Genomic DNA, 14,045 nt, shown 5'->3' with positions numbered 1-14,045 from the left:
GATCAAAAATTAATTCCTTCCACAATGCGTTCGGTTTTTTCTGATGGCTCACGAAACGCTGCCTATATGTCTCAGTTTTTATCTTAAATCGTTCCAGCAAAACTTGTTTAATATGCTCGTAATCCTGAGCCTTGTCTTCCGGTTCTTTCGCTATGATGTGAGCCAAATCTAACGGCAATAATGACAGTAGTTGAGAGACCCATTCAGCCTCGTCAATCTCGGCGGTTTTTAATTGCCTCTCTAGTAATGTAAGATAAATTGACATATCAGTTTGGTTACTATCAAACTTAGGCATTAAATGCTTAATATCTCTTCGCGGTCTAGAATTTTCATTTCGGCTTGAATGTGAGCTATTAATTTCCGAGGAATTAGATATTCTTAAACGCTCCAACTCAAATTCCCGTTCGCGCTGCCTTTCAGCTTGTAATTCTGCCTCTACGCGCTCTTTCTCTGTTTTTCGTTCTTCCACTATAACTTCATATCTATCTTTTACGAAGTCTAAGTCAATATCTGGGAACTCTTTAATTTTCCTGATCAGATCTACTACTTTATTTGAGGGGTCAGTCCCGATCCCTAATTCTTCCGTCAGGGAGAATAAATCTATTTTTAACGCTCTGTTTAAGAAAGCCATTTCTTAATTTAATTCTACTTACAAACTGATTAGCTATCTTACTCTCAAAAAAATATTCTAAGCTACACAAAAACTCAACTGATTTTAAACACAAGGAACTCCTTTATGTATCAACAACACACATAAAACACAGTTGATTTATACAATACACAAAATAAATTCTATTAAATATTTCACCAGTTTTGAATAATTTACTGAAATCAGCAGATTTCTATTCAACTAATTACTGCAAAACTGTCACACAATTTTTCATCTAATACACATTCGATAAAAGTCAAAGTTATCATTCATCGAATGCATTTGGTTCAGCCACTGAAACCTGTGGTTACATTTAGCATTTACAAGTTAATTAGCATCTACAATTTAACATTACTTCTATATTATTAACAGAACTCGTACACCAAAATTTTAATCTTTACAATTAGTCCCAACTAATTAAAAATTTCTTTACTGAATTGCTTTAATAGCCAATTCTAAAATGCTACACTAAAATTTCAAATTTTACTTCAGTAATCGACAGTTACTTTTATAATAAATTTACTGCCTCTAGAGAAAGGAAAGTTAGGAAGCACTCACCGGTGTGCAGGAGACTCGGAACACTTCGTCGGTTGGTTGATACCAGGTTGGAGGTAGAGGGAATTCCAATCGAAGTTGAGTCCACTCGTCGAACTTGTAGCTGGAGAATTCCTTTCTAACTTGGGTCAGTACGCTCTTGCAGCTGAGCGATTCTTCCTCGCTTTGAGTTCCACTCGTCGATCTTGTAGTTGGCAATTAACACGCAACTTTTTAAAAGTAATTTTAACCTAGATATTGTAAGTTTTCTCAGACTAGAAATCTCTGAGTCTGAAACGCAAGTCCAGTTAGCTAATGATAGCTTACCGCGCAAAGTTCTATCAACACCGCTGCCACCAAATATTAAAGCTGTAAAGTCTCGACCCAATAACAGGTAGCGTTATGATCAAATTCTTTATTTACAGCTTTATTACATAAAAACAACTCTTTCTCATCTAGGTTAAATGAATGATGCTATTTATAGCACGAAATTTAAACAAGACTAGTTCCTCGAACAAATTTGGAGAAACGCCTTCACAAGAACAGCTAACAGGCGGTTGGCGTCTCAGGCTACTGCGAGGTTAGCTCTAGGTATCCACCGAATTTCCTTCGGGTTGAATTTTTCTCCGAAGTCCTCTTCATACCAAGCTCCTCTCTCCCTCTTCTTCCGAAAAATCTCACCTTTTATCTTTCTCTCAGACTCCACCTTTCCTGTCCACTCCTTGTTACCCAATCACCGTTCAGAACAACCTGAATCGTCTCTGGTCGCCCGTGGGAAATGTCCATTGATGATCCACCCTCCACAATGGGAAAAATGAAGGACATCTGGAGTGTTTGACACTCTCGCCTTTCGAAGACACGATTTATTTCCCTGAGAAACGCACGTGTGGTTCCTTATCTGGATTAGCACTAATTGGCCAGACGACCGTACTTAAAAGGAGGGTCTTCCATTTGGCAATCTGGAGGCACTTAACACTGTGGGAGTTTCGTTGATGAAGAATGGCCTGGAATGTAAATTATCGAGTGTGGGAAAAAGTAATGTCACAGTGGTCACCCAGGGAAGAAGCTGAATCATTACAGTTTCAAACACACTGTTTTCCATGGTTCCACATAGGAAATTAATTTCTATTTTCGGTAAATAATGTTCGTCAGCTAAATGTCAGCAAAACTTTCACTATAATAAGACTCCCTTTGTATTTATACTATTAATGCATGACAAGCTTCAATTATTCATGAAACTCTATGTTAAAATATAAATTCCAATTCAAAGCAATGCTGTTTAAAGCAATTTATAAAAATATTTAGTTATTTTTTTAATCATTTGTATAGTTGGTATTCTCATGTACTTGCATGTCAGAACCCATTTTTAATATGTGATAAAAAATAATTTTATCTGTGTATTATGCATATAGAATGTGTGTTGGAATGGAATGGAACTTTTGAGAGTGGGAAAATAGATGGCAAAAACAATGTCATTTATCATGTTGTCAATTTTCAAAAATTCGATTAAAGCCTTAAAATAATCTTTATCTAGCTTCCTCATGGGATGTTAATCTAACATAATGCAGGAGTATAACAAAGAATATTTTAATAAATTATATGTAATAATGTTGATAAAAACCATATAATATATAAAATTTGATGAAGTACAAAATTAGTATAGGAGAAAATTCAGTAAACAATTTCACTAATGATCTATATTTGCTGTATATAACAGAAAGTAATATCCTCACATTTGCTTATGAAAATGAAAATTTGAAAAGTTTGTAATAGTTTTTTATATAAAAGTGGGCTAAAAAATATAAAAAGTTTAATAAAAATATAAAAAATATAAAAAGTTTATAAACTTTTTATATAAAAGTTTATAAAAAAGTATTCATATTTTTTGTTGATGTATTTTGCATAACATAATAAAATTTTTCTTTTAAATGTAATCTGGACAATGTAAATCATTGCCATCATTGTTATTTGTTGTGTCTACTCAGTTGTTTAGAACTATGTGCTTTTTGAAATATTTATCTGTATTATGCCAGAACTTAACAAAAAACATTCATATATGTCTGAGTCGTTTATTGAAAACAATGTTGCTATTTTAAATTAAATTATTCGTGCTTTTATAAGCTGAAGAAATATAATTTATTTTTATTTATGTATTTTTGTAATAGTTTTTAATATATTATTATTATTTAAGACTTCAATATATATTTAAATCGAATTTTTTGATTTCCTTTCCTTCAATTATCAGTCTTAATGGCAATTTATTTATTATTATATTAGGAGTGATAGTATTATTAAAAATCAAATCTGATTTCTCTAATCCATAGAAAATGGCAGAATTCAGTTATTTTCTATTAACATCAGGGGATTTTTTTTCTTTGGCAAACTTTCTAAAATATATTATAGCTTCCAAGAATGATTCATATAATTTGTGAATCTATAATGGATATAATAAGGCAAAAACATTATCTTTATGTTCTAAAAAAAAAAAAAAAAAAGCGAAAGACCATCATATATCAATTATTAATATATTTGATGCTCTCTTATTACAGTCCGAACTGAAGTTCATACTTGTGCCTTTTAAAAACACTTTTATTTTCAGTGTTAAATTATTTTTTTTAAAAATATGTGAGTGAATTCTATGTTCAAAATTTTGGTACATTTTTATATATGAGTATTTTATTTATAATCTGGGCCCAAAAATAATTGTGTCTGTACCTCATGTATTATCATGTATGTTTGTCTGGAGTAGATGTTTGGAGGATTGGGTGAATGTTCAAAAATCCTCCTAGTCATTTCTTTTGAAATATTTTAAAATTATTATTAAATGCATTTTTATAGTTCAAAATTAAAATAAAATCATTTTATTAAAATTTAGAATGAGTGGAGTCTTTGAATCAAATGTGCCCCTATGATAAAAGTGATTTATACTAATTTTTTTCCACAGATAATCTAAAGGTTAAAGTTAAATTTTGTTGAAATAAGAAGGGAAATGGAACAGTAGAGGGGGTAAAACTAGTTTCTAGAAAAATAAACATTTATTCACAAATGTGTTTTTAAATAAGTTATTGCTTATCTTGTTTTCCTTTAATATCAAATTAATTTTTTCTTGTAGCATGGAAGAAAGTGAAGCCTTGTGCAATCGACTGGCTATCATGGTGAATGGTTGTTTCCGATGTCTTGGTTCCATCCAACAACTTAAGACAAAATATGGTCAAGGCTATATAGTAATAATCAAGCTGAAAAGAGAAAATCGAAATGATTATAAAATTATTAATGCCATTAAATGTCATGTTCAGGGTAACTTAAATAGGGCATATTTGAAAGATGCTCATCAGGTAAAGAAGATATTCTACTAAATTATAATTGTTTTATAATTTGCATATATATATATATATAAATAATTATTTTGGCATGCTTGTAAATAATAGAGTAATATCTGAAAAACCAAACTTTGCTTTGTAAGGGTTTTTTTTTTTTTTTTTTTTTTTTAGAAAATATTTAGATATGAATAACACACTGATACATCTGAATGTTTTTCTTTCTTACCTACATAAGAACTTTCATTTATTTCATATTTTTTTAAATGATGAATGCACTTAGTTATTCGAAACAATGTGTTCCATTACAGTATTCATTTTATAGTTTATTTATCATTACTTATATTTTTGAACTTAGTCAGTTTTAGTCACTCAGTTTTACCATGGAGAAATCAGATCCGATGTGGCGCTATATGACATTGTTGGCATGAGAGCAGATAGAAAAAGGCTCTAATAGTTAGTTATAAAGAAATATTTTGTGTGTGTGTATAAAATTGTGTTTTTTTTTTTTTTTTCGTTAAAGATACTTATATAAAGGAACTTAAAAAGCAAAACCTTATCTAAATTAAAATTTATCCAAATCGTTAGAGCCATTGGAGAGATACACTAAAGAAGTTTATGTATATACAAGAATTGCTCAGCTAAAATTATAAGATATAAAAATAAACTACTACAGAAATAAAAATGACTTAATGATTCTTATTATTTTTTCTTTTAAATTTGGAAATGAGTAATAAATTCAACTTTGTCTAGTAGCCTGGGATAAAAATTAGCTGACGTATAAGGATGCTGGTTATCATGTGGAATAATTCCTTACAAACATCATGTTTTGTTTTTTATAAAGTATATAGTTAACACATTGCAAATATTTATTGAAATCAGTAACTTAATTCAAGTTTTTTTTATTATTATTTTTTAGAATAATATAATATTTGAATTGTTATAAAAGTATCTGACATTTCATTTTTATGTTGTATATTTAATGCAATTATGTTATATTTAATTTTTTCCCATCTGAAGTATTTAAATAAAATAAAATTCTATTTTTTTATTTCATATATAAATATTTCATTTTCCATTAAAAAAAATTAATAAAGTAATGAAACCGAAATAATTGTATAATAATTCTATCATGATTCTCCTATGCTTATTCCTCTAAAGCTATCTTTTATGATTTTGCCCATTTAGAGATTAGAACTTAAAGTAATGAATAAAAGACAATTAAAAATTTAAATCTGATTTAAACCAATTGATAACATTGAAAATAAAATTCCAATATATTACTCTATATGAATTTCTGCTCATTATTTTTATAGGGTACGCTTCAATATCATGTTGGAGATCCATCTGTTACTTTGAGTCACCTCTTCAAATTTATGTCAAATATGAAGGCTGAATTCGAATTGGAAGACTACTTGATAAGTAATACTTCATTGGAAAATATATTCCTAACCTTTGCAAGGGCACAAAGAATCTCTTATGTTAAAAAACTTTAACAAAGTTATTATAGTTGTTCTAGAGTGTATTTTTTTAATTCTTTTTTCTCGTTTATTTTCAAAATAATTTACAAATTTGATTTTTTCTGCCATGCACTTACTTCACAATACGTATAATGTTTATGTTTTCTAGCAACAGTATTTACTTATTGTTTGTATGCTATGTTTTTATATATCTGTTTGTATATTTTTATTTTACAACTGTATTTTTGGATAGTGTTCACGTGTATTAAATAACTATGCATCATAATTTTAATGAATCAAATATTTTTTATTTTGGATTATTCAGTTGAAGAATTTTATGTTTTGTTGTTTATAAATTAATTTCCTCTTTTTAATCAGACTAGAGATTCATTTTTAACCATAATTTATTCTTGTAGAAGCATAATTTTCTATGCATTTCATCTGTTTTTATTACCTTACAGTTGCAAGCTTAAAACTTGAGATCTTAAATCAAAACATCTTCTTTGTTTTAAGTTTTACTTAAATAAAACTCAATTGTTTTTAATAAATTTCTGACTTTTTAATAAATTTATTTAGAAAATTATGACAGATGACTGCCTTCAAAATTTAAATACAATTAAAGCTATGCTTATAAAATTTTAAATTATCAGGATATAAATTAATACTACATGTCTAGAGTTATTTCGGAAGATTAATTATCTGCAAGAAATTAATTAATCATTTTTTATGCTGAAGTTTCATTTTCAAATTAGCTAATTTTTTACAGTTAATGAAGTTTATTTTTTAAATTCTAATTTTTATTAATGTGGCAAATAGAAATAAATGTGATGAAATTAGGAATAATTTTTGATAGAAATTTAGTTTTGCTGTGAATAAGATTTAGATTGGATTTTGAATGTAGTATATATATATATATATATATATATATATATATATATATATATATATATATATATTGTAATATATACATATATTATAGAAGAATAAATTAGTATATAAAAGATTAGTATATATATATATATTGTTGGTATACAGTAAATTAGTATATATTGATTGATTGTAGAATAATGAGTGTCCAATTTTTTTATTGTTTAACTAATCCAAACTAATACATTTATTTATTAAATCCTGATTCTCATGGAAAAAATCGTGCTCTTTTAATTATATGTTGTAATTTGTTAGAAGTATAAAAAATACATAAAATTACAACTAAAATATATCAGTTAGTTAAGCTGTGCTATTGTTCTGTATATATTTATATGAATTATTGGTGTCAAATGGGATTATTTATTTTTAAATCAGAAATTTCATTGTTTATTTTTTTTCTTTAATTATTAATATTTTTTTGCTTGCAGTTTCATTTTATTTTTATTTGAATTATTAAATAATATGAATTCTTTGTAGTAATCATATCTGATGTTATCTTTTTATTATTATTTTTACATGTATAATAAAAATGAAAACCACAATATAAGCAATTGCAATCGGCAGAAATTTTTATTATCTCCTCTTTCTTTTGTAACTCAGTTATGAAGCATGCTATATGAGACTTGCATATTTATAAAGATTCTCTCTTTGATTAAAGGATAATGCAAGCAGTTCTCGTGAAATATATTTTGAACTACGGGGAATGGTTTTTAACTTGTTCCACAATTTTTTGATATTTACTTTTTAAGTTATATGTAATAAAGTGCGATTTTCTCTCAAGAGATAAATATTGATTTCATCATTGTACATAAGTAGTTTATAATATAAAACTACAAGCTACAGTGTCTGAAAAATTACTTTGGCAAGATTGTGCAGATGTTAATCATATGGAAGCATGGAATCTAATGTTTGGAAACATGGAATCTTGTATAACTTGTCATGCTTAACTATTAAAATAACTAAGAAAATAAATGTTTAATAAAAAAAACTGTTTGCCATTGCTATTTTAAAAGAATAATAAACATTTTTTACAAACAGTTGTGATAAATTTATTTGTAAAATACTTTTTTAAGCAATAAGTGCCCTTTTTTATTATAATTACTTTGAGCATATTCTGTGTAGGCTCCTTTTCAATGAGCCTCGTATTTACGCAGCTTAGTGCATCAAAGTAATTTTTGTTTATAGATTACCGCTTATATTTTCAAAGCTTTATTTTTATAAGTATTTTCATATGTCTATTATTATTGTTGTTTGCATTGAATATTAGGGCTGCTTTAAAGAAAGCTGCTATTTTTTAGTGAATAAACTATTTTATTGAAACTTGGCTGGAGCTTTTACGATATTAAAAGGTTAAACTGAGTATACACATTGTGATATGTATTTGAAATTATAGATATTAAGGTGATTTAATAAATTTGAAAAAAATCATTTAAATACTTTATGCATTGTATATAACTAAAAGGCTATATTAAAGCCTTTTTTGTGATATTTTTTTCTATTTTTAGATTTTTATATAGAATGGGGTAAGGTTTAAGATAGTTATAAGCATTTGGGGGATAATGTAACATTCCAATATTTTTTTCTAGCATCAGATTTGACGCTTGTGTATATAATATGGAAAAATTGTTTTAATAATCAATTGATGCATGTCTATATTTTATAGAGTCAATATTTTATCAAGTGTACTTTTTAATTGTATTACTATATATCGGGGCTTCCGAGAACGAAGAGAGTAATAAAAGTTTTATGGGCCTGGAACAGTGACTGGTTTTAACTAAGCGATGGACTGTCTTTAGCTTTGGTCAGTTGATGTCCATCGTCCCTAGCGTCCGTTCGTTTGTATTTGTGAAGATATTTGAACATTTTTTGCATTAAAATTCTTTTTCATCGCCTCTGGATTACTAAAACGAAGTACCTTATCACACTTGATTATCATGTGAGTAATTAAGACTATTTATTTTTCTTTAATAGCAGTTTTTTTTTAATAATATAAATGCGAAGTATACATTAAGCCTAAAATCCTTTCATGTCTCTTAGCATTGGACTTTCTTTATTCATTGCAGACTATAAACAAGAGTGGTTCAACGATTCATATAATTCAATTTGTGTGATACTAATGGCAGAATTATTTTGTTTACTTATAAAATATGTTTTTGACTTCACAGAAAACCCATTTTTTTTCACTAATTTTTTGCATTCAATTTTTTTAAAACTTTTTTCGCAGGAAATATTTTACTTTTTAAAATAGTTGTAAACAAGTCGATAGCTTCTAAAGTTCAGAAAAATAACATTATTATTTCAGATAAATAAAACAATAATTAAATATTAGAAAATTAGAGCATTATTTTATAAAAAAAAATATCGCAACTATTTGGAAATGTGAACAATGTTTAAATTTATCTTTCGATTATTTTTGCTCAATGGAACAAATAATTTGATTTCTGACGATTGGCTACTGTTTCTGGAAGAATGCATTAAATGGATAAATGAATGAAATTTTTTTTATTTTTTTTATTTCGGGTCAAGAAAAGAAACTGGGAAAATTGGCAGGCGGAAACCTTTTGTTCATTCGAACATACAACCAAAACAATGATAGATATAATTATTTATCAGCTACAAATTTCTTCTAATAGCTACGTCTTAACTGACAAATATATAACCGATCCTCTGGAAGGCAGATTTGGTTCATACAGACAGCTGTGTGGTGATAACGTGTTTCTGTTGAATAAATTTTACAAGCAGAAAAAAAATTAAGAATTAATACCTTTTTAAAACTGCATTTAAAAAAATATGGCTCTTTTCATTTGAAAGAATTTATTTGTGATTTTTCAGAAAAGAAACACCCTTCCAAATCTCAGAATTCGAAATAAAAGGTGTAGATTTTACGTATGAAGAAGAAGAGTTGATTCCTTTGTATATTTATTTTTCTGGATATGCAGTTTACAAACTAAAACCTTATTTGCAATGTAGCGACTGTATAAAATTATTATCAGCTCAAAAAGAATTGATTTTTGAAATGACGAACTCTGTTGGTAAAGAATATTTGGAATAAGGGAAGTTAACATATCCAGATGAAGACATCGTTAAAATTTTTGTAGCACGTTTCAAAATTTTTGAATTTATTTTAACAGACAATGAAAGTCTCCTCCACTCAGAAAATGTACGATCAGCATTAAAAAAAAATAATATTAAGTAAAATTCCAGATTTAAATATTGCTGGCATATGCTCTACATGTCAACGAACAAAAGAAGAGCACAATCGAAAATTTATATCTGTTTTTATTAATATATTTTTAAATGCTTATTCGAAGCTAAAAAATAGTAATTCAAAGTTAAGTAAAGGTAAAAAAAGAAAACTGGATATCATCAGTGCATCTTATTTGTATTCACGGAAACAAAGCATTAATATTAATAACAGAATTTAAATTGTTGAAGGATTTTTTTTTTTTTTTTTTTTTTTTGAGTGGCGAAGTCTAACTACAGCTCCTTGTGATGCTTCTTGGGGAACTCTGACTTTAAGAATCAGCTGGCTGGCGTGGCTTTGGTAATTTCACGTTAAAGTTCAATGATTTTTATAATTTTTTACTTTCAAATTGTGTAAGAAATTACCCATTGAAATATTTTAAAGAAAGAAAAAAAAATACTATCTTAAACAGTTTTATAATTATTCTCAGCGATTATTTTTTTATGCCAAATACCAGAACTTAAAATCAATTAATATATATTTCAAACATTTTATGTGTTTATTCTATTCATGTATAATGAAATTTAATAGCTTTATATATAAAATTATCAACAACTTAAGAAAGTGTAACGATGCTGTTAATTATTTTTAAATTTAAAGTTATTTTGCTCAATTTATTTAAGGAAGAGAGGAAAAAACTGAACGAAAAAAGATGTAAGCAATACGCTTAAGCGAAACGCAACCATCGCTTAGTCGCTTCCCCTTTTCTGCTGTTCCAGGCCCGTAGAAGAGAAAACTGTCTTCTTGGAGGCCCCGTATATATGGGGATGTCGATGTTGAGGAAGTTACGCCTTTGTACTTTAGAATTTGAAATCAACTTACTTTTATATATTTTGAATATTACTAAAAATATAACATATGCAGTATTTTCTCATATTCTTTTTATTTAAAATGGCAATTTATTTTTTAAATGGAAGTTGGTTTTTGAAAATGTAAAAAAATGATATTTCTTTGATTTCAGATTTAAAGTAAAAAAAGTTGTGTTTTGTAAATTATTGTAAATTGAAGAATTTTAAAATAAAAATGAATTTCTCTGTCATGATTGGTGATGGGAAATAAAAAACAATATTAAAATTGTGTAGTAGTATTAATAATAAATTCATTAATATTAAGTGACTACTAATTCAAATGTAATGCAGTTTTATATAAGAAATATTTTGACGAAGCATTTTTAGTTTCAACTAATTTAAAAGTGAATTGCTATTTTAAACCATTCACATTATTATTTAGTTTTGTAGAGTACATTTTGATTGCTTTTAGGAATTCTCTGTTTTTAATTTGAATTTTGAAATTTCCTTTTGGTGCTTTTGTGAATATTTAATTTCACATATTTTTACTATAATCTTGTCATATATTCCATGTGTAATATTAAATCAGTATGAATCGTTAGTTTTTATTATTAATAATTAATCTTTTTACTTTATTTTTATTATATTAAATTATAATGCAATTTTATTCTGTTTATTTCTTTATATTATTTTTTTGAATTATTGTTAAAGTTGTACAATTTGTAATTAGTAAGATTTTGACATTTAACTTAAAAAAAGTTTTTTTTTTTTTTTTTTTTTTTTTTTTTACAAACTGTTATGAGTGATATCTTATTCTGTAACTTCTTACATGTAAAGAAAATCTATATTGTAGTGAAAAACAAAGTAATTCTGTGATTCACTCTGAATTAAAAAAAAAAAAAAATCTTATTAATTATTGATATTAATTGTAATTGTTTCTTGTTAAGAAATAAAAGAAATCTTTTGTTTGGAGAAGGACTTTTTACTGCTTTTAATTAGCCAATTTTTCAAATTTTTTTACTGATAAAAGTTGAGCGTTTTGAATAAATTTGGATAATTTTTGCTGTTTCCAGATCAGATTAAGTATAATTTTGTTATGTTGTTATAATCTGAATTTAAAACATTACGTTTGTTGCTTATTGAGAATGGATATTAGAGAGAAAATTTGTTATTTTAAATTGGAATAAAGAAAGAATATATGTAATTTAATTAATATTACAACATATATAACTAAACAATTTGTAGTTGAAGTTATATTCTAAACTGGGAAATCTGTATGTAATGTTAGATTAACTATAGTAGTATATCTTTCATATATGCTATAATTCACACAATACTAGTAATCAGCTGTTCGTTGTTTTTATTTACGTTATTCAGTTGTTTTATATTTTAGTAATTGTAAAAATTTTTTTAATGTTTTTGTAAACAATAATAGTTTAAACCGGGAGCAAAATGTATGACTGGCTTTGCATTTTCTCTTTGTTTGTCAGGTAAACATGTTGCTAATGTGTTCTAAGTAAAGCATTTCCTTTGAATTTTCATACTAAAAAAACATTTTGCTATTGCTGAATGTTATTTATTTTTGTTTGTGTAGTGTTCGTACAGAGATGCTGTTTTTTTTTTGTTTGTTTGTTTGTTTAAGTTGTGTATAATTTTGGATTGAGAAATATCATATGGGTATTTTTGGAATTCCTTTTTCCTGTGTGCAATGTTATTACAAATAATGTTTTAATTTTAGCATAATAATCTTACTGACTTAATTTTATTATATTTTTTTCATTAATATTTGTATACTTCCTTTGTGTATTTACTGTAATTCAGCAATTTATTAATATTGTTCATAGATCCCATTGAAACTGTATCTTCCAGTATTACATCAATTTTTTATGAGGAAAATATTTAAATTTAACTTTAAAAATTCACAATGTTTGCAAAACTAGAATTTTTTAAAGTACTGTTATTACTATTGTTATGATATGCTGTTTCTTTCAATTTCTAAATGTAATTTTGAAATCACAAGGAATATTCGATGTTGTAAAATATTAAAATAGAAGTATGTGTTATGTTTTAAACATTTTTTTATTGCATTGTTTGTCAAAGTACAGGATGATCAAGAAATAACAGGACTGTTAGGGGCCCTGTAGCGTGTTATGTACTGGACGAACTATAACAAAATTTGGTCACCATACACATTAGAATATGCGGTTTTAATTTATCAAAAAAAAAAGTATCAAAAATGCCGATAGGGGAAATCCTGGCGCTGCAAGCGCATAATGTGAAGAAAAAAAGAATAAATAACTACCAGTGGATATAGTAAATAACAACACACCAAATATCAATGAAAAAACGTTTATTATAGCAACTTACAAATTGGCTCAAGGTGACCACCAGCCTGATGTTCCAGTAATTAATTGCATGTGGTACACGAGGTTTTCGACGGTGACACGCAGCATATCGGCATTTATTCGTTCGACGTGTAACGTTATCTGTTCTTTTAAAGTTAGAATGTCAGAAACATATCCTTGATACACAACGCCTTTCAAGTAGCCCACAACCAGAAATCGTCCTCGGCCTGGTTGCACACCAAGAATTTATGTTTCAAATCTTTCTACGATTCTTTGCTAAGTTAGTTATGGTCATCGCTCCTCTACGTAATTGTTTTAACTGCCGGTATTCACGAAGAGCAACACTGACATAATAAGGCACGTTCACGTAGTTCCAACAACCCTACCTTTTATCTTCGATATCGTGTCACAAAGTACCGTATATGTGGCCACTATACAATGAAGTTTTCGATCTCAGCGCCAGGATTTCCCCTATCGTCGTTTTTTGGTACTTTTTTTTCTGATAAATCGAAACCGCATGCTGGCCAAATTTTATTATATTTCGTCCATTACATAACACGCTACAGAGCTCCGAACACCTCCGGTTATTTCTTGATCACCCTGTATTTCTACATTTTGCAAAATATGATTAATTTTTTTTAAAACAGTGGTTAATTTTAAATTTCCAAATAATACTTATATGATCTGTGTATATGTATGTACTGATTTTGTCTTTTGAAAAGATGCAGCTATTTTGCTTAGAATTCAATAAAGAATCTATGGAAGTTTTTTTTGTGTTGAT

General features: G+C 27.2%; 1 protein-coding gene across 1 annotated transcript in view; it reads left to right on the top strand.

The window, feature by feature from the left end:
* LOC129966272 (retinal-specific phospholipid-transporting ATPase ABCA4-like) overlaps positions 1–6,015 on the top strand; it is a 63,477-nt gene extending 57,462 nt beyond the window's left edge. The window contains exons 18-19 of the mRNA XM_056080687.1: positions 4,296–4,518; positions 5,817–6,015. Coding sequence (XP_055936662.1) covers positions 4,296–4,518; positions 5,817–5,996 — 403 coding nt within the window. The 3' untranslated portion in view covers positions 5,997–6,015. The remainder of the gene's footprint in view (positions 1–4,295; positions 4,519–5,816) is intronic.
* The last annotated feature ends 8,030 nt before the right edge of the window (positions 6,016–14,045 follow it).

The sequence above is a fragment of the Argiope bruennichi genome, chromosome 4 (assembly GCF_947563725.1).
Source record: "Argiope bruennichi chromosome 4, qqArgBrue1.1, whole genome shotgun sequence".
NCBI classification, from domain to species: domain Eukaryota; kingdom Metazoa; phylum Arthropoda; class Arachnida; order Araneae; family Araneidae; genus Argiope; species Argiope bruennichi.
This window is presented reverse-complemented; position numbering and strand designations above follow the sequence as displayed.